General features: G+C 36.6%; 1 protein-coding gene across 2 annotated transcripts in view; it reads left to right on the top strand.

Moving 5' to 3' along the window:
- The first annotated feature begins 221 nt into the window (after positions 1-221).
- LOC133532446 (neurogenic differentiation factor 1) overlaps positions 222-21,388 on the top strand; it is a 35,753-nt gene continuing 14,586 nt past the window's right edge. Inside the window, exons 1-7 of one of the 2 annotated variants that reach the window (XM_061871121.1) lie at positions 222-615; positions 8,053-8,138; positions 10,053-10,154; positions 11,359-11,439; positions 12,318-12,502; positions 14,935-15,024; positions 15,375-15,506. In XM_061871121.1, coding sequence (XP_061727105.1) covers positions 8,054-8,138; positions 10,053-10,154; positions 11,359-11,439; positions 12,318-12,502; positions 14,935-15,024; positions 15,375-15,506 — 675 coding nt within the window. In that variant the 5' untranslated portion in view covers positions 222-615; position 8,053. Of the gene's footprint in view, positions 616-7,932; positions 8,139-10,052; positions 10,155-11,358; positions 11,440-12,317; positions 12,503-14,934; positions 15,025-15,374; positions 15,507-21,388 lie in introns of those variants that run through there. The other variant, XM_061871122.1, reaches the window with a different exon arrangement.

The following is a 21,388-nucleotide window of genomic DNA, read 5'->3' as shown; positions in this document are numbered from 1 at the left end:
ATTTTCTGTGTACATATTTAATGATTTGCAATTTTTCACTTCAATAGGTAAGTTATTGTGCATCTATGCTCCCTCGGACACGATGTTAATTTATGCATACAAGTGGTCACAAAAAAGTGAGAAACTTGTAACGTAGAAAATAGATACCTTAGAAAAATTATGCTATTCGCATGTTGACATTTAACTTAAGTCACATATAATTAAAATATTAGGTAATAAGTGTACATTTTATACTACATCGTGACCATCGTGTATGTAGTAATTGATTAATCCCCTATCCCACTTCGTCCATTACCGATCACAATGTCTACACAATGTCGCTTACTGCGTTTAGTTACCACATTGTATAATTAAGTTATCTACGCCCCGCCTTCCCTGGAGAGCGGGCCAAAATCAGCCAGTCCCGAATCCGCGGCTGACGCGTTGCTTGTCAAATTGACGGATCGTTCTACGAGTTTCGAAAAAAAAGTGAGTGGGCTCGTGTGTGAGTGGCTTTACAATTTATAAAAACTGGTGTTATAGGATTGGAGATTTAATTGTGATTTTATAGTGATGTGGTAAAAAATGTGGTTGATTTGGTGAAATTTTTGTGCCTAAATTGAGCATTCAATCGAGGTAAATAATTTTCATTCATTTTCATGATTTATTTTTAATTTTTATATGAGTTTTCCTATAGGTACTAGATACAAATAAGAATAAATTAGACAAGCACAATTGAAATTCTACTCAACACCGAAAAAGTTGAGATGACTCTGGACACAGGCATTATCAGTTATTGCAACTGCATGTCTCGCCTGCCTGTTTTAAATTACAAGTAATAAATAATAAACCGAAGGTAACTGGAAGATAATGCCTAATAGTATTAAGTCCGCCTTTTGTACGATTCTATTTTCTTTTGTGGAATACAGATTAAATAAATAATAAATATTGTACAAGATAATCGCATAAAAGTATCAAAAGTAGGAAGTCGGGAAAGCTAATGCACCTTATTATTTAATTAAATATTAATCTGACAATCTTTTGTATTTTTTTTTTGTATTGTACATTTAAAATTTTACATAAGGATTTTTTTTCACCACACCAACTAGTAAAGGCCCTCTTGATTGTTCGAAAACGAATGAGAAAGTTGCATTTTATCCACATGTGGGGCAAAGTAATCCAAATTTTGATGCAAATTTTGAGTTATTTCCTTATGTTAGCTGGTAGAATTGACTTTTAAATGATGATTTTGAATGATTTTATTATTACGTTCATTTGGGTTTGATTTGGTTTGAGTTTTTTGTAATTTCATCGTTGGTGTGGTGAAAAAAATTGTGTTTCACTCGGAGGCAAAATTTCTTTAATCCTCGTGTCGTGTCTTGAAAGCCTCGCAACGTTCAAGATTCCACTTCTCGAACCACTTGCTACGCTCGTGGTTCAATTTAGGAATCTTTCGTTTGCTCGGGTATCAATATTGGCCCTTACTTAACTTTGTCCCCTTGTAAAATAATTAACTATTTCATATGCCGAATTAAGACTTACCTATCTAAAGGTAAAATAAAAATTAAATAAATAATAAATAAATAAATATTATAGGACATTATTACACAAATTGACTAAGTCCCACAGTAAGCTCAATAAGGCTTGTGTTGAGGGTACTTAGACAACGATATATATAATATGTACATATTTATAAATACTTGAATACATAGAAAACACCCATGTCTCAGTAACAAATATCCATGCTCATCACACGAATAAATGCCCTTACCAGGATTTGAACCCGGGACCATCAGCTTCGTAGGCAGGGTCACTACCCACTAGGCCAAACCGTTCGTCAAGAAGTCAAAATTAAATACTTATAGACCGCGTGCCAGGAACAATTTCCATGAACAATCGCCTCCCGGCTGAAAACTCGTGTAGGTATAATGAACCGACTAGGTATAATGAATCGACTAGGTATAATGAACCGACTAGGTATAATGAACCGACTAGGTATAATGAACCGACTAGGTATAATGAACCGACTAGGTATAATGAACCGACTAGGCCAGACCGGTCGTCAAAAGCGTCTGTTAAAGCCAAATAACGAGCGAATCAGCAAGAACCGTGCATTTTAAATATGTGCAATTTTTGTCTCGTTTTAAATGTACTATTGCTCCAAAAACTATGTTTCCTAAAAATCTTTATGACCTAAACACTGTCATAAGAAAATAACGGGAAAGAAACATAAGCGTCACGTTTTCTCTTACAAAATACGCCCTTTTGGCCAAAACTGGATAAAATCACACATGAACTTATCGTTCAAATAAAATTAGTATTTAATTTCATAACCATAAGGTTCAGGTTTGTTGTGACATGTACTGTCACACGTGTGAGCCACGTTGTATCAAATATTTGTGTGTTTACATTTGACATGTTGGCGGCCATAATATTGTTACTTCCTGGGATTTTATACATATTGTGATTTAGAATAAAACATTTTGAAAAGAAAAACATTAAACTACAATAAGTTTTTGGCGAAAATTTCTTTTTTGGTACAAGCTTTTATCGCTGACTGTACTTTTTCCACGGGCAAATAATACTCATCGAGACAATTCTAAAAACCCCAAACACAATTAGGTTGCGTTGTTTTATCACAGAGTTCCTATGGCTACCTCCTGTCTCCATCATCAGATCAGCTTGATGGTACCATAATATTGCATTGTCACCCGACTTACATATGTATGCAAATTTTCAGGTTCATCGGAAACCGGGAAGTGGGTCAAATTTAACTTGCATTTGTCCCATACTTACTAACAGGGCAAGTTAAATAAAAAGCTTGTAATAAATACAGGGTGAAATTTTAATCACCAGCGTAATAAGTCTCACTGAACAACTTTAACGAAACATCATTTGATATTTACCAGCCGCTTTTTAGTGAATGAAAACATCGTGAGGAAACCGGACTAATCCCAATAAGACCTAATGTACCCTCTGGGTTGGAAGGTCAGATGGCAGTCGCTTTCGTAAATACTAGTGCATACGTAGATTAGTTACCAAGCGGACCCCAGGTTCCCATGAGCCGAGGCAAAGTGCCAGGACAACGCGAGGAAGATGACTGAACAACTTTTACTATGGTATCAATACCGAAATTGCGAAAAAAAATTGGCTGTCCCATAGAAATCAGCGGCATCACGTCAGCCGGAATGTATGAAATAGAGACATTTGTTTCGCGATTTCGGGCAACTTTTTCTATGGGACCAACATAGCAAAAGTTGTTCAGTATAGCCCACAAAGTCCTTATGCTGACTACTGTATAGTAGAACCCGTTAAATACGATCAAAATGTGTGATTTTATCGACGGAGAATGCATGAGGATTTTAAGGGGGAATTTGTAGAGGCTGGGGGAACGGCACCAGTTGTTAGCTTGGCAACATCATCCAGAATAATAAGTAACTGGTGTAAGTTGCAGAAAATTCATAATTTCCAAAAACCGGCCAAGTGCGAGTCGGACTCGCCCATGAAGGGTTCCGTACCATTTATGACGTATTAAAAAAAACTACTTGCTAGATCTCGTTCAAACCAATTTTCGGTGGAAGTTTGCATGGTAATGTACATCATATATTTGTTTTAGTTTTATCATTCTCTTATTTTAGAAGTTACAGGGGGGGGGGGGGACACATGTTACCACTTTGGAAGTGTCTTTCGCGCAAACTATTCAGTTTAGAAAAAATTATATTAGAAACCTCAATTTCATTTTTTAAGACCTATCCATAGATACCCCACAAGTATGGGTTTGATGAAAAAAAAAAATGTTGAGTTTCAGTTCTAAAATTTATTGTTTTTTTTTTTCTATTTTTGTGTGAAAATCTTCATAGAATACATTACTTACCAAGTTTGAACAGTACAGTTCTTATAGTTTCGGAAAAAAGTGGCTGTGACATAATCGGACAAACAGACGAATCCATAAGAGTTACGTTTTTTGCCATTTGGCTACGGAACCCTAAAAATGCAAGTTTCCACGTAGAAAGTTCCCGATCAGATTAGGTATATTACTCAATGTTCTTAACTGTTGGTGGACGACTGTTTCATTAAAGCCGCCGTAGGTACAGAGAGCGAGCGGAGTTTTTGAGAAATCGTAAGAACGAAGGTCCAGAAAGACCTGGGCGACATTCCAACGGCGGAATGGCGTCGATTGCACAGATTAGAAACCAATGGCGAATTCTAGTATCGGAGGCCAAGATCCACTTCGGGTCGCTGAGCCAGTAAAGTTTTTTTGTATTTCACAGTTAGTATTTTCACAGTCTGGCCTAGTGGGTAGTGACCCTGCCTACGAAGCCGATGGTCCCGGGTTCAAATCCTGGTAAGGGCATTTATTCGTGTGATGAGCATGGATATTTGTTCCTGAGTCATGGGTGTTTTCTATGTATTTAAGTATTTATAAATATTTATATATTATATATATCGTTCTCTAAGTACCCTCAACACAAGCCTTATTGAGCTTACTGTGGGAATTAGTTAATTTGTGTAATAATGTTCTATAATATTTATTTATTATTATTTATTTATTTTGTATTTTCCGAGCGTTCCTGTGGTGAAAAATGTTGTATTTCAACCCCCGTGCCATGATACCCATGAAATATTAATAATATTCAAACTTTGCCCCCTTGATCCCATTCACGCGACTCACAACTCAAAAAATATGCTGGTCTGGCTTCAACAACCCCACATAATCTAACCCTATATAAATCATAACCCATTTTTCGTCGTAGTTGGGTAAAAAACTTGAAATCGATAAAGATGAACGCAGCTCTTGACTGATACCGTGGCGCCGTCGTTTATAATTAGTCTCAAGAGCCACTTGTAATTGTAACTGCTCATGGTCGTCATTAAGCTGCTGTAAATTACTATCCCATCAAAAACAATACTTGTCAAAAAAACCAAGTCTCGCAACTCAGTTGTTCTTGGCCATCGCACTAAATAATTGAATTTACATGTGTTTTCAGGCGATTGAATTTACACGTGTTTTCAGGCGATGGCCAAGTCTCAATATATTTATATAAAACATTAAAGAATTTTAATATTGATATGCGTCACTATAAGATGCTGTTAATTATTACGTAACAACTTAATGCTTCGAGTACGGAGATTCCAGACACAATTGATTTTCAATTGTTATGGACCACGATCGTGGTCTTAGAGACTGGACGTATTAAGACAGAAAGTCGCTTAAGTAGAGACTGAATAAATTAATAACCGACTTGGTATTACATGGATCTCACAACTTTTTACCGCAGAACAACTGAGTTGCGAGACTTGGTTTTTTTGACAAGTATTGTTTTTGATGGGATCTCATTTCTTTTTGTATTTTGTAGACAGTTCTACTTTTTTCCTTTTCGGTACCTTCTACTTATTGTATATATGTATAAATAAAACATAAAACATCGTTACGAATAAAGCCAATATTGAAAAATTTAATAACCGAAGACTTGGCTGTATGGGCTTAATTTTCTTTGCGGTCTTTTCTAGATTTTTTAGTTTTTCCTTGATTCATACACCAAACACTACTTATATTCCAAATTTGAAGCTTCTAGGTCTGCTATAATTCTTAAAATACTGGTTCAAATTGAATGAAATTTGAAATATACCGTGTCTTTACAATGCCTGCATGGTTACTGAAAATTTCAGTCTTCTAGTTTTATCCACGACGAAGTTACAGGGGGTCGAAAATGGTCTGAATTGCTTCGAGAAAAGGATGGTACGGCCGTGCTTTTTTGCTCGACTTGGTGGGGGCACTGCCGTGCCCCCAGATTTTCATTTCTGATGCTCTGAAAGTGGATCGTTGTTGTTCTAAAACGTGTGCAGAAAATGATAGGTTTCTGCTCTAGGCACTGTACTTTCTATAAGTACAGTTTTTGTTTGTTTTTACGCAATTAAAATTTTGATTTTATGTAGATTTGTTGTACAATTTCCATTCTTATTTAACTCCCCATTCCCATTCATATAAATCACGCCACTTTTACCTTAATTGTAAGAACGAGAAGTGTTCGATCGTAACTGGTTACGGGTAAGACGAAATTAGTTTTTGATCGCAACCGGTTTCGTACAAGGCAGAAATAGTTTTCGATCGCATCTGGTTACGAAGCTCTGGTTGCGTACGCGGCCGAAGGGAAATATTAATTGAAAGTACCCTCAAGAAATACTACAAAATTTATACTTAGGTAGTCATGTTTTTTAAATACCCATGTATTTTACTTTCCTGTTATTCGAAATGAAAAGGTGAGTGCTTAACTCGGGTGAAAGGCACTATTTCATCCCTCGGTTGACAATCTACTATTTAAACGCATAATTTTTGATTGAAGTTGCGTGGTATTTGCAATGGTGTAGTTTGTCTCATTCCTATGAAAGTATGTTTTTTTTTGTGTGCGAAGTTAGCTTAGACGGACTCTACACCCATAATTTTTGACTGAAGTTTATTACTTTACTGCTAGAGCGGTGTTTTTTTTTAGGTAAACAAACAGTCACCACAAGAAACGCTTAAATATAATAGTATTTTATGCAACAGTTGTATAAGAAGGGTCAAAAAAGGCGAGTGGCGTGAGTTACAATGTGAGCCGGAGTCGAAGGCGTAGGCGAACATTGTAAAGGAATACGCCACGAGCATTTTTTGACCTACTTATACAACGTTGCATACAATACTTTTCCTACGAGTCAACAGAAATATATCTTAATTTAGGGAAACAAAGCAAAAGTATATAGCCAAGACGCGCGAGCATACCTTGTTACGGGCCCGGGCCGCCCCGGGCCGCGGCCGGCCGGTCAGCGACACCTTCTCGTAACTCATGAGGCCCTGCTACTTGCTAAATTAAATTTTTGGATAGTTTTTTCTCGATTTTGGCCACCGTAGCCTACGGAGACTTTATTGCGTTCATGTTAATTTTTTACAAAATATTATAAAGTTGGCACATGATACCCTGTTAAGGCATGGCAATAATTTAATAAAAAAAAAGTAAAGATATGACTATTTATTTCCAAATAATAACTAAACTAAACTTGTCATAAAGCAATTTGTGAATACATTGCAAAAAATCATTATAATTATTGGGTTTGGAGTGGAATTGTACCAGGATTGAATAGAGTAAAACATTATTGTCGCCGACAGCAAAACGATACGTGTATTCATTTGTTTGTAAAATGACAAAATAAAAACCACAAACAAAACAAAATAGCTTCCAGCTAAGGAACATTGGGATTAAAACCTGTTTGGTTTATATGTTCTAACTATAATAAATAATAAAAATTTAATTAAAAGGATTCATGCGGCATTACTTTAGGTACTTTAGTTTTTAGGTACTTAATTATAATATCTAGGAGACCAAGCTTTGCTCGGAAAACATTAAAAATTCAAAAATGCGGGTTTTCCCGGAGATATTTACCTACTCAAAATCATTGATTGATTCTTTTTATATGGTTTACGGGTAAAGAAAGCCTCAAGGCGTTACTTCCGCCATTTGTACTCTGTTTTGTACATTTGTGCTATAAAGTTTAAATAAATAAATAATTTAAATGGAAATATTGCGATGTCCTATTGATTCCAATTAGGCAAATCGTCATCATTTAAATATTCTTCAACATTTCTCTTGAAGTAGTTTATTTAAATTACTGTATGAAAGTCACCACTGCTGCTTTAAGAACCTTCTTACACACAATGGTGGGTAGGTAAATATGTGCCCACCATTTGGGTGTCGACAGTAAAGAAGCTTATTCTAATAATACACACACAAAATGGTGGGCAGGTAAATAAGTGCCCACCATTGGGGTGTCGACGGTAAGGAAGCTTATTCTAATAATACACACACAATGGTGGGTAGGTAAATAAGTGCCCACCATTGGGGTGTCGACAGTAAAGAAGCTTATTCTAATAATACACACACAAAATGGTGGGCAGGTAAATAAGTGCCCACCATTGGGGTGTCGACGGTAAGGAAGCTTATTCTAATAATACACACACAATGGTGGGTAGGTAAATATGTGCCCACCATTGGGGTGTCGACAATAAGGAAGCTTGTTCTAATAATTGTTTGTTTACAGAATGTCCAGCTACGGCAGCATCTCTCCCTCGGACGAAGGCTTCGACCGATATGAGCCTCCCTTCTATTGCCCTCCTAGTCATCAAGGTACTGTAGAGAATAGATAACATATAGACTTAAGAAGAAATAATAGCTTAATCTAATGGAATAACGGAAATTTTTCTATGAAATTCAATTTCGGGAGAAAGTTTTTCACTGACTAAATCTTAGCAAATCACTTTGATTTTGATGGCTTCTGCATAATACGAGTATATTCTAGGTTTATAGGTTTCGCTTTAAAAAAAAAAGCAATTATTTCAAGTTTGTAAATTAAAATAAAAAAAGGAAAACCTAATAAACCTAGTTTATCATTGCGTCAAAAACCATGGAGAATGGAAAAATATTAAGAATGGAAAATCTTTTTCTCTTTTTTTATGGACGATCATGTGGTATATTTTTCCCTTAAGAATATTTATAACTCCCCGAAACTCAGCCACAGACGATGCGAAAAACTTAGGGCTTCGATCGATATGAGCCTCCCTTCTAATGCTCAATCAGGGTACTGTATCTATCACATATAGGTATAGTATACACATATTTAAAATTGGTCCGGGTAGTAAAAAATCAATCTGACGTCCATCTGTTACAAGAGGATGTGGATGTTAAGTAAGGTTTACTAGACATCTTGCTTATCGCTGTGGAACAGGCTGCCAAGCATATAACGCTAGACTTAAACAATTTAAACTAATTTCTCTTAGTAGTAGGCGTACTATGCTGGACCTAATGTTCTTGTACAAACTTCTAAACGACAAGATTGACTGCATGCATATGGTTAGTCAGATAGGGCTGAAAGTACCGTCTCGTTTACCACGTTATCCTTGTGCCTTACTCTATGTGCGTCGTAGTCGAACTAACCTATTGGCTCACTCCCCTTTGCCTCGCCTGGCTCGCCTATACAACAAGCATGCTAATAATGTCCCTTCTTTGGATGTGTTTCACGACAGTGAAGCCTCATTTAAAAACAAATTATTATCTGTTGACAACCTCAGCTAGCTCGGCTAACTTGGTTACTTTTGTGTGGAAAATTTATTGTTCGTATTAAGTAGACGTTTTGTTAATTAATATCATATTTATATTAAGGTCTTATTCTGAATCTTAACTTAAATAATGCATGCTGTGATTGCCTTTAAGTGGGGGATCAATTATAAATGTGCTCTTTTAGTATGTAAATTATAGTATGTGAATTGTATCTTCTGTTGGTGATCCTAATAAACAAATAAAAAATAAAAAAATAAAAAATACACTATGTAACACGACGAACCCTAAAGATTTTAACCACGCACCTCCGAGGCCAAAAGAAGCCGTCCGGCTCGAAGGACCAAATTGATGTATGGGCTGCTAGTGTCTCATACACCAATTATATTATTGTTGTTGCCTGATTTAATGATAACTCACAATATTGCTAAAAGTAAACACTTTATTGATACTAACCTTTAACTATAAAAGCACGATATTGTGTATGATAGTGCTAATGAGGACACGCGTGATGGCTGCTAATTATGAACGTGAACTGACTCGTATTTTATTGCTTTACGCAATTATAAGTAATTTCGCTGAGATGGCAATGTGCGGTATGTAGATCGTACAACATTGTTAAAATCTTTCAGTTTCCTCATGTTACACCGTGTATACCTAAGGATAAGATCAGAAAGTGAAAAATAAGAATGAAAATAATGATTACAGACATACTTGCTCGGATTGACCATCTAAAGTGGGGATGGACAGGGCACATGCTGCGCTGCTCAATAGATAAATGGAGGAAACAGGTTACTCTATGGTACCCTAGAGGTTGTAGTAGAAAGCAAGCACATCCAATTATAAGATGGAAAGATGACATTCGTCTGACTTTGGGGCCACACTGGATGAGGGTTGCTGCAGAGCCCAATGGAGACAGTTGGAGGAGGCCTGCCTTACGGCACACCGAACTGAGGGATATACTATAATTATTAACTATTGTTGTAGGAAGCCCCATGGACGGCGGAGTGTACTGGCCCGGGGTCGAACCCGAGTTCGACTCCAGGGACGTATACCACGATAACCAGCACTACATCTCCAGGAGCTATGGTAAGCCTAACCTATGGCACTACGCTTGGAAATAAAGCGCAGAATAAAGAAGAACGCTTTGCACGAGGAATTTCGTACTTTGACTCGCCTGTTCCTGTCTGTATGCTCTGTATCTTTAGGTATTTAAATAAAAGTAAACAAAATTTACCCTCAACTGGCTTAAGGAACCATTTGAGGGTAAAACATTACATGATCAAATAATGTAGGTTAAGCTCAGGTCGTTCAATGACAGATCCAAGTGGTTTTGTATTTAGTTGGTTAACCAATAAATACCCGAAAATGTACAAATTGTTTCTTTTTGTTTTATTTAAATACTTAAAGATAAAGAGGAAGTATAGATAAAGATATAAGATATTTTTTTTTAAATTCCGCTACCTAAAGGTTGTCTGGAAGAGATCGCTTTTAGCGATAAGACCGCCTGTTGTTTACCTCTTCTTTATGTTTTGTATTATTTGTACTGTTTCTGTATTGAGGTGTGCAATAAAGAGTATTTGTATTGTATTGTATTATCTTCTTCTTCCTCGCGTTGTCCCGGCATTTTGCCACGGCTCATGGGACCCTGGGGTCCGCTTGACAACTAATCCCAAGATTTGGCGTAGGCACTAGTTTTTACCAAAGCGACTGCCATCTGACCTTCCAACCCAGAGGGTAAACTAGGCCTTATTAGGATTAGTCCGGTTTCCTCACGATGTTTTCCGTCACCGAAAAGCGACTGGTAAATATCAAATGATATTTCGTACATAAGTTCCGAAAAACTCATTGGTACGAGCCGGGGTTTGAACCCGCGACCTCCGGATTGCAAGTCGCACACTCTTACCGCTAGGTCACCAGCGCTTCTATATATATATATATATATATATATAATTATATAGCCTACAGCTAAAAACCGTAAATCGTTAGAGTGAGACCAAGATAAGTTGGCAGTGATTATGATAGCCCAGATGGTGCACGGGTTATTTTAAACGTCAAACTTATATAAAATTATGTTTACTTGACACTTGCACCGTCTGGGCTATCAAAATCGCTGCGAACTTATCTTGGTTTGACTATATCTGCTTCTCTATTGCTCTTGAATTTTCGAGCGACAGACAGATTTGACTAAACGCCGACGCTGGAGAGACGCTAGCGTGGAGTGGTCCAAAGTCATCGGACGTGGTAAAAATCTGTGTCTATTAAAGTAACCCCAAAATGTACTGTTCGATAGGTTACGATGACGTGAACATGTCCAACGACCCCTACGACGGCTTCCAGAACGTGCACCAGAACTACATGCAGAACAACACAGGTTAGCCGTCAACATTTTCACATTTCATATTTGGAGAATTATGATAATACCAGGGGCCGAAACAGATCCTTTCGTGCATTCTCGGCTCCGTTCGGCTCAGCATTGCTTCGAGCGATTATTAGGGAATAACTTGACGTTCCTTTGCGTGCACAACCACAGATAAGATAATTACTTGAATTTTGGTGGAGGTCCTTGGAGATCTACTAAAATGATAAGGAACTTTTTGAATATCACAACATTTTTTATTGTTTACTTGACACAGTTACATAATATTTACATGACTTCCATTAGACAGTTGCACGAAGAGTGAATGCTCAGATTTTGAATTCATAGATATTCAAAATCTGACATTTCATATTTAAAATTAAAATGTCAAGCTCGAGTCGATTGCCAATCAAACCTTTTTATACTAACATTTGGCAACCCTAAATAGCCGAAAGGGATAGTGTCATTAAGGGACAGCATGATTCGGCGCTGAATCGCTGTCAAACTTTAGTTTTTTAGGAAGTTTCCTTTCTGTACGGTAGTACTATTATTTATTCTGTGGTAGAGTCAGACCAAGACAAGTCTGCAACGATTTTGATAGCACACGCAGTGCAGGTGTTATTTTAAACGTCAAACTTCTGTGAAATTATGACGTATAAATAACACTTGCACTGCGTGTGCTATCAAAATCGTTGCAGACTTGTCTTGGTCTGACTCTATAGTTTGAAATTTTACCCTCCAGTCAAAATTCCAGTAATTATCTGTGGTAGTGCACGCAAAGGAACGTCAAGTTTTGCCAACTCTAATAATTGCTCGGAGCAATGCTGCGTCGAACGGAGCCAAAAGCGCCCGAACGCTCTAGTTTCCTCCCCCTGACTACTTCCTTTATGCAGGAGTGGAGTGCGAACTCCAGCTACCCCGCTACCCCCGCCCCGCCGCCCCCTCCTTCGTCCGCGTCGTCAAGCGACGCAGCACGGCCAACAAAAAGGAGCGCCGGCGCACACAGAGCATTAACACTGCCTTTACGGATCTGAGGGAGTGTATACCTAATGTGCCCCCGGACACCAAGTTATCTAAGGTAATTTTATATACAGGGTGTTTATTTAGTCACCTTTTTTTTTGATGGAGTGGGAATCCTTTTACGCACGGTGTGTGGGACTCGCCGCTCCTGTCCCCTCTCCTGGCAAGAGGGGGGGGGGGGGGGGAGAATTTGGCCCTACCAAGTAAACCCACTCCGGCATTTCACCCTCATTGCCGTTTGTGAGGGCACACTGGGATCGATGACATTCCACCACGGCGCCCTCCGGCAGCCCCGGCTTATCGCCAGGGCACCCTCATGCAATAATTTACGGGGTAAATATATAGGTCATACTCAGCAACTTTTACTGTTGGACAAACCCCGAAATCGCGAAAAAAAAATTGCTCAGGCCCGACGTCGGGCCCAACATCGGGCCCGTTAGCATGTGGATGTAATTGGCCCTATATACAGAAACAAAGCGATAATGTTTTCTGCTATTGGTGTGGGGATACTAGGGTGTTATTTTTTTCTGAATTTTTTAATTTCATCTGACTTCGCTCGAATTCTTATTCTCACTGATAAAAAAATATTTTAAGCAAAAAAAAAAAAAAAATCGCCAATGTTTACAAAATCAACAATGATTTTTTCAAATAACTAACGGAGGGTCGAAAATTGTTTAAGCGGTTACCGTCAAAGCGGAGAGTAGTGTAATACTGAACCATGTACATTTAAAGAAATTTTAATATTATTAGTAAACTTGGATTTTGGTTACTTGATAAATGTTCTAATTAAGATTTTTCAGTTTTTCCACCTGTTTCCAAAGGAAAAGTGCTTTTATAGTATTTAAAAGGCAAAATTCAGTTTTTTCCTTCTATTTTAGTATTATTTTATTATTTTAGAATATTTATTTTTTACTTTTTCAATTTGTGCAACATTTAAACGTTATTCGATTCTTTTGAAAATTGAAATACATAGTTTTTAGAGTGGGGAGACTCCATTGACGAGCGAAGTCAGGAAAAGTATCACAACTTTTTTTTTTCTCCGCGTAAACCCTGTGAATAGAAGAAGTCTGTGCCCACCAGTGGGATTAATGTAATTTGTGGTATTACCATTGTCTTTGAGGCCCCAGGGTACCTAGCCAAGATACCAATCATTCGCTCCGTGACTCTCTGTCACTTTTCCGTAATAGTGTAGTAAGTAAGCGATATTTTTCTTTTATTTATTAAAATACCAACCCCCTTTCACTGCCGTCTGCCAAATGTCATACTTTAATACATCCAAGTTACTAATACTGTTTTTAAATGGCCAACACAACACAAGTGCGTTTAAAAAAATGAATTAGAATTTAAAAAAAATGTCAAGACTGTTTTTTGTCAAATTGACTACATACCTACTTGTGTTGTGTCGGGTACCTCTTTCTGATGTATTACCAAGAGTCTGCCCAATCTAGCGCGACACCGACTTGGCAGCGACCAAATGTGGAAACGCCACTATTAAGAGAGAAGTATACGTGATCGCCCTTACAAAAAGAGAAAACGTTTTTCCCCTTCTAAATATTTTCCATTCTCTATAATTATTTAATATGTTATTGTCACAATGAAAAACTAGTTTTATAGGTTTTCCTTTTCTTTTATTTGCAATTCAATTTATTTTAAAGCGAAACTTATAAACCTAGAATATATTAACCCTGGCCTAGTGGGTAGTGACCCTGCCTATGAAGCCGATGGTCCCGGGTTCAAATCCTGGTAAGGGCATTTACTCGTGTGATGAGCATGGATATTTGATCCTGAGTCATGGGTGTTTTATATGTATTTAAGTATTTATAAATATGTGTATATTATATATATCGTTGTCTAAGTACCCTCAACACAAGCCTTATTGAGCTTACTGTGGGACTTAGTCAATTTGTGTAATTATGTTCTATAATATTTATTTATTTATTTATTATGCTGAAGCGATCGACATCAAAATCAAAGTGATTTCTTAAGAGTGGAAAACGTTTTCTCCCGAAATGAAATTTCATAGAAATAGTACCGTTACTTTGCTAGGATCGCAAAGCTATTCTTCCCTTTTAACGTCATATCTTCATGAGAATTTCAAGTTTATGGTGGCATTTTCATACCTTTTCGCTGAAAAGTTAGTGCAGAGCTATACTACGGCCTCCACTTACCTTGCAACAAATCGCATATGATTTTGATACGTTATTGCGGCGTTTGATCCATAGATTGCATTCATTGCTCCCAATAGTCCTACTTAGTCGGCAATGTACCGAAAATCGCATGCGAATTATACAGTCAAAAGATTTAATTTGTGACCCATTTCGAACCTTGTCACATTGACAATAGTATGAGTTCTAGTTACTTTCTTGTTGTTGTCACTGCGACAAGGTACTAAATGGGTCACTAATTAAATCTTTTCACTGTACAAGGTTTGCGGAGACTTTTAGACGACTGTAGCGATATTTGTGTGTCTGATTGTGACCTCTCTGGCAGACGGCAGTGCGGTCGGCGGGCGTGAACGCTGCGTTCTCACTGCTGCGCGCGCGCATCCCGCGCGTCGCGCCCGACACTAAACTATCCAAGGTTGGTCAATAACAACCTTATTGTAATGAGATTTAAGTTCATACGTAATTACGAACGCAGCGTTTTCGCGTTTTAGTCGCAATGATATGCCGATAAAATTAAACTATAAAATTAAAAAAAACACGAAAATGACTGAATTGATTATTATCAAACATAGCTAAAAACCACCGTAAGGAAACCATCTTTCACGTGAAAAAAAAAACCGCATCGAAATAGGTCCATCCGTTTGAGAGCTACAATGCCACTGACAGACATTCTCTCATTCTGCGTAGACTCTCATTTTACGTAGGGGGTTAAAATGTGTGCTCACTATTCTAGTCACCCACCACTAACATCCCCCTCCTTTTCAGATCAAGACGCTTCGGCTGGCCACCTCCTACATCTCCTACCTTCTCAAGGTCCTGGAGACGGACGGGGAACCGGCAGGAGGCTTTAGAGCTGAGCTGCATCACGCGCCCCCGCGCCGAAGAGCTGATACACAGGTAAGGTAGCCATATGAAAAACAATTTGAGGGAAGCTTTGCGTTCCTAACGAAATAACGAATTTTTTCTATGAAATTCCATTTCGGGAGAAAACGGTTTCCACTAACTAAATCTTAACAAATCACTTCGATTTTTATGTCGATCTCTTCAGCATAATATATTCTAGGTTTCGCTTTTTTGAAAAAAAAAAAATGAAAATGTTTTACAATTTTTTTGAAAAGGGAAAACCTAATATAAACGTAGTTTTTTCATTGTGTCAATAAAGGACAAAAAATCCTGACATGTCGCGGGAAATCCTGTCATATATATGTATGTCCTTTAATATTGTTCCTGTTCAATTAAAAGGCTGTGTTAATTTCAATGAACCTATGATCAGTATCAATAACTGAAACTAATTATAATTACTTTAATAACGAGACATGGTTGAAAACCAACCCCCCCTTTCATTTTGTTCGCACTTCCCCTACTACCTTTTGTTTTGTTTTAGAGCTTCCGATATTTCGACGCAGTTACATTCATCTTGTACACGGGTAACAAAATAGCGGGTGGGTGTCAAAGTTGTGTATTGAATAAAGTTGTCCCAAGCAGTGAATAAAATACGCATTGTATAAAAAATTGCGTAATTTATTCATTATCGAAGCTGTTTGAAAACGACGTTACCACACTCATGCTGCATAAGTATAAATCTGGCACAGTAATTGTGAAGAGTGTTTCTCTCGGGAACCGTTATCTTGCACATGCGCGTTTCAAGTGTGCGCGGCGCCGCACTGGCGCACGCGGCGGCGCTGGGTTTATTGTAACATACATAGATTATTAAACAAAAGTTTTAAGTTTGGGGGCCTAACAAAGGTGACAATCAATAATAGAAAACGCTAATTGAAACTTTATTTATTTAATTTTTATTTATCTATTTATTTAGAACACATAGCCATATACGATCCCACCAAAAACATAATGTAAAATGCTGCGAAGATGAAACCCCCCACCTGCACCTGCATCAAAAATCTGGGTGGCTCCATGTTGCGAATGCAACTTATTATTGTATAAAAATCAATGCAGTAGCTAAACGCAGCCGTCGGGCTCGGCTAGTATTCGGAGACTTTTCAAAAGCACCAATAGGAGCGCTCCACATATTTTCTAACGCGGCCAATTAAAGGCACCTAAAATAAACCACCTTTTGTACTGATAAAATATTGCAAATCACTCTTTCATCATCCTCCATACTATCAACGCCCACTTTCTACATTGAACCGTTTTGGCAAGAACCCTAAACCAGTACCTTTTAGAAGATTATACTTCACTTTATTATAAATCGAAGTTTATTTAAGTCGTCGAGATCCTGACCTGCACGGCGGCTACACTCCACTTCTTAAATACATCTTAGAAACAGAAAGATTAATCTGATACTGATACTTGAGGTAGCTCCAGCCAGCAGATCCTGCATCAAGGACTAGGAAGAAGAGACTACGAGGGGGAGGCGAAGTTGAGACAAAATAGCACTGGGAGCTCGCACTCTGCTGATTCCGCCTCAGCGGCAGCGAGTCGGTGCACTAGAAACAAAAAGATTAATCACACCAAAAACATTTTCATGTAAAATGTTGCCAAGATGAAACCATAATGCTCGCACTTTCAAAAAGTTATCAGATCTCATGTAGAGCCAAACTTCTAACTCTACAAGCCCTGACTTCACAAACTACACTTAAGTCAAAATATGTGGCTTGGCCGTTTCGTTACTACAATAACTATTATATTGTATTACAGAGAAGTAAATGAACAGTAAATACATTTTTTACGATACGGCCAATTAACAAACATTTCCGTTGTATTTAAAGCCAAAGGAGTATATTTTTGTAGAAGATAATACGATTTACTTTAGTTAAATCATTGTATTTTTATGTTTAATTACAGATTGTAAAAGATGTGTAAGTAACTAAGAAAACTACTTCTAAAAATTATTTGCCAACGTATTTTCCAATACCTAGTTTGTTAGTCATTAGTTTTTATTTTTATTTATTTTGTTTATTCGTTCCTTTATTTTTATTTGCTTTAGTAATGAACATAGCATTGAGTTCATACTAATAACAGTATGGATAAATGATCTGAATTAAACGGTTTTTTTTTCGGCAACTTTTTAAGAATTAAATAGTAGGGCAAAAAAATAAGGGGCAAAATTAACCAACATATCCAACAATATCTTTCAAGAGAAAATTAGACTGGGAAATTTCCGAAATCATTCCTATTTGACTGTGGTAGTAATGTGTCAAAGAGAATTTCCAAAAATTTCAAAGTTCCCATGAAATGTGAACGGTATTTTTTCTGCACGTATTGACAAACCTTCTTACAGTTAATTCATATGATACTTGACATTTTAAGATGACAACAATGAGTGATGTAAATGTAAAATAAAACAACAACAGTTAAGAACATTGAGTAATGCTCTCTAATCTGAGGCCCTACCGCGAACCACCGTGTTGCCTCACTGTCGCACTTCTACATTTGTACGTAAGTGTGACAGGGAGGCAACCCGTCGAACGTGGTTCGCGGTAGACCCTCTGAACGGGAACTATCTAAGTGGAAACTTGCATGAGAATGTTCTCATGAAAGTTTCCGGAAAATGCAGATATTTTGAGAATGTGCAACTTGCACATTGCTAGGGCAAAAACTAATAAATAAGGGGTATTATTCCAAGGGACAAAATGAACGAAAATATTCAACAAAAAAACGGATCGGGAAATTTTCACCATCATTCCGATTTGCATTAAATACTTTTTTAGGTTACTTATACGTCTTTCCTGGGGACATCATTAAATAAACGAAGTTAAAGCCTAATTGGCAAAATGTCCCACTTTGTCGCTTGCCATAAAGACAGGAATCTCGTCTTTATGGCAAGCGACAAAGTAGGACCTTTTACTGACTGCGGTCACAATTTTACTTTTACTTTATCAAAACCTTACTCCTTACAAATTATATGATGAAAGTCTTAGAAAATGTATCCAAATTTACATCTTTTATTTATTTATTTATACTATTTTTTTTTCTACACAAAATAATAAATACAAACGGCGGAATGCTTTAACGCATTCTCTACTAGTCAACCACTGGGCCAAAAAGAGACGTTTGTTAGGTGCAGGCTTTGTAATTTATTTTATTTTATTTTTTATTTGGAGATCCAACAGCTGTGACATTAACAAAGAAAAATATAGTAGATACAGGAAGCAAATTATAGGAACTCACAGGTAGTGACATAATTAACCGATCACTACCTACTATTAAATTAAATACTAAGTAATATACACCGTGTTTTTTCCGTTAACTTCAGGGTATGGGTAAGTTTAAGGAATCGAAACATAGTTAATTAAAAAAAATGTATTTTTCTATTTTTGTAAAAAGTATTTTAATGTTGCATATAGCGTTGTTGTAACACGGGCATTACATTTAACCCAACCCAACAATTGAAAATTGTGACATATCAATGTCATTTCGAACATCGATCGCCCGAGATAATAGTACGTACTAAACGTACGTTTAGTAGCAAATGTATAAATAAACGCATACTAAACACTAATCAATATATAAACAGGCCATACGGCAAGTGTACATGCTCGTAAGGGTCTTATAGTTATAAGATAAAAATAAATTGTTGATTATCTCCGAAATGAAATTAATTAGAATATCGGTGTCTTTGAGAAAGTTACTTAATTTAAGCTCTGGAATGCACCATTGAAATTAACAAAAGTCCGCCGAAGTCTACCCCTTCCAGCTCCCTCTTCTACTTCTCCTACAAAACTAATACCCAAAGAAAATATTAACATGAGTGACCTAGCCTAATATTAGGTATAAGATTATTTATTCTTATAAAAAACCGGCCAAGTGCAAGTCGGACTCGCACAGGAAGGGTTCCGTACCATTATCTATAAAAGGGCATTTCTCAGAGGTGGCATTTTTACGTGTCCGGGGGCATAAACACATGAATTTGTTGCCTATAAAATCTGAATTAAATCATGGAAATCCATCAGCATCTGATACACCTGGACAACTGGTAAAACATTCCATGTAGTATATATATTATAAGAAAATAAATGTTAAGTGCTAAAATTGACGAACAGTGGGTATGTCCCGCACCCAGATTTGTTGAAACAAAAAATCATAACTTAAGACTGGAATTTTATTTTAATTTTTAAAGTTGGTTCACGTATTCAACATAAGCCTATCATTTATATTATTAGACTCAAAATAACTTACGCATTAATATTACAAAATAAATCCAATTATTCGACTTGTCCCGCGGCAACACGTGATTTCACTGGAATTTATAAACCTTGTCGGCATTTCACAAAGGAATATACCAGGAACTCCGCGCCGCGTGCGCAGGTAGCGTCAGTCGCGCCACGTTTACCGGCGAGAGCGGACATCGGCTCCCGGTCTGCAAGCAGATTTCGTAAAGGTGTGTTCGGCATTCGGTGGGTTTGGTTACGTGATTTTTTGAATTCGGTGAAGCCATTAATTGTTTAAGTGCTTAAGCTTTTTTCGGCTAAATAGTGCGTAAGCCACCCTCAGAGGTATGTGATTTGGATATTAGAAACTCTTTTACATACTATGATTATGTTTTCTGTAATTAATTAAAAGTGATTAAAATTGAATTCAGTGGGCGTGATAACCGTGGATTCGGTGGGTTTTTTGACCACCGAAATCAAAAAATAGTCCACCGTTGTCAATCTTTACTATATTGTTCGTTATTTTTGTACTTTACATACAATGATAATTTAAATTATATACGTTAACATGTGCTTATTATATATGTCCAAATAAATATATAATTTTGATTGTTAAGCTGGTGCCATATTTATTGGTTTTTATTTACAGCACAATCTGCAATCTTATATGAACATGCATAGAAAAGCAGTTACTTTGATAGCATAGGTGTATAGGAAAATTACAGCTTCTGGAAATATATACCTGACTTGGAAAACTTGATAACTCCATCTTTAGCACAGCATAACATTTCACTTCCTACATTTGATTCAGATAATGCTGAGATAATGTCATTGAATCAGACGATGATTTAAATATATTTGATTAATAGCAGATCTCAATAACTCATTGATATCAAATATGTTGATTTATTTTTAAGAAATATTTTTATGTGTATATGTTAAGTGTTATTAGACGAGAAATGTCACCTTTTGTTAATTTTTATGTAGCTAAAACTAAAATGTTAACGTCTCTTAAAAAATAATTAAAATCTTAATGAAAAAAGACTGTCAAAGAAACTGTTAATTTCCTACCATTTATTATTTTAATTTAATAGTCAATGACAAAAGAGTATTTTGTTTAAGATAACTTTAGAATTTAATGAGTATTGTGATATTTGTGATGTGTCTGCACATTGTCAGACAAACCGACTGAATATTATATTAATAGAGATATAGACATTACATAGTTAAAATTAAGTTTAAGCAGGGTATTACGCAGGTTTTTCTTTTCAATGTTATGTTAAATGTTAAAGCATAACTGTTATTTTCTTCCTAAGATTTTTTTTGATTTTGTTGTTGATTGTCAAGTGTTTGCTTGCGAGCAGGCCAATTTTGCCTTGCTTTTTAAAGATCTAATTAGTTTATTTTGAGAGATATAAACTTTAATTTGTTACTGATTTTAACTGCTTAATCAAAATAATGATTCTTTTACCGTTCTATCTTGATTATGATTTGACTTTTAGTTTTTGAAGCCATTTACTTTTATAATCATAAATCCATAGTTTGTAGCAGAGCATAACTTCGTTTTATGATGAATCACAATAATAACATAATTATATCTTCATTATGATGTCTTTAAATTGATAATAAAACTATTTTAGTGCTAAAATAATATTGTTTTATTACAAT

The sequence above is a fragment of the Cydia pomonella genome, chromosome 27, assembly GCF_033807575.1.
Source record: "Cydia pomonella isolate Wapato2018A chromosome 27, ilCydPomo1, whole genome shotgun sequence".
NCBI classification, from domain to species: Eukaryota; Metazoa; Arthropoda; class Insecta; order Lepidoptera; family Tortricidae; genus Cydia; species Cydia pomonella.
This window is presented reverse-complemented; position numbering and strand designations above follow the sequence as displayed.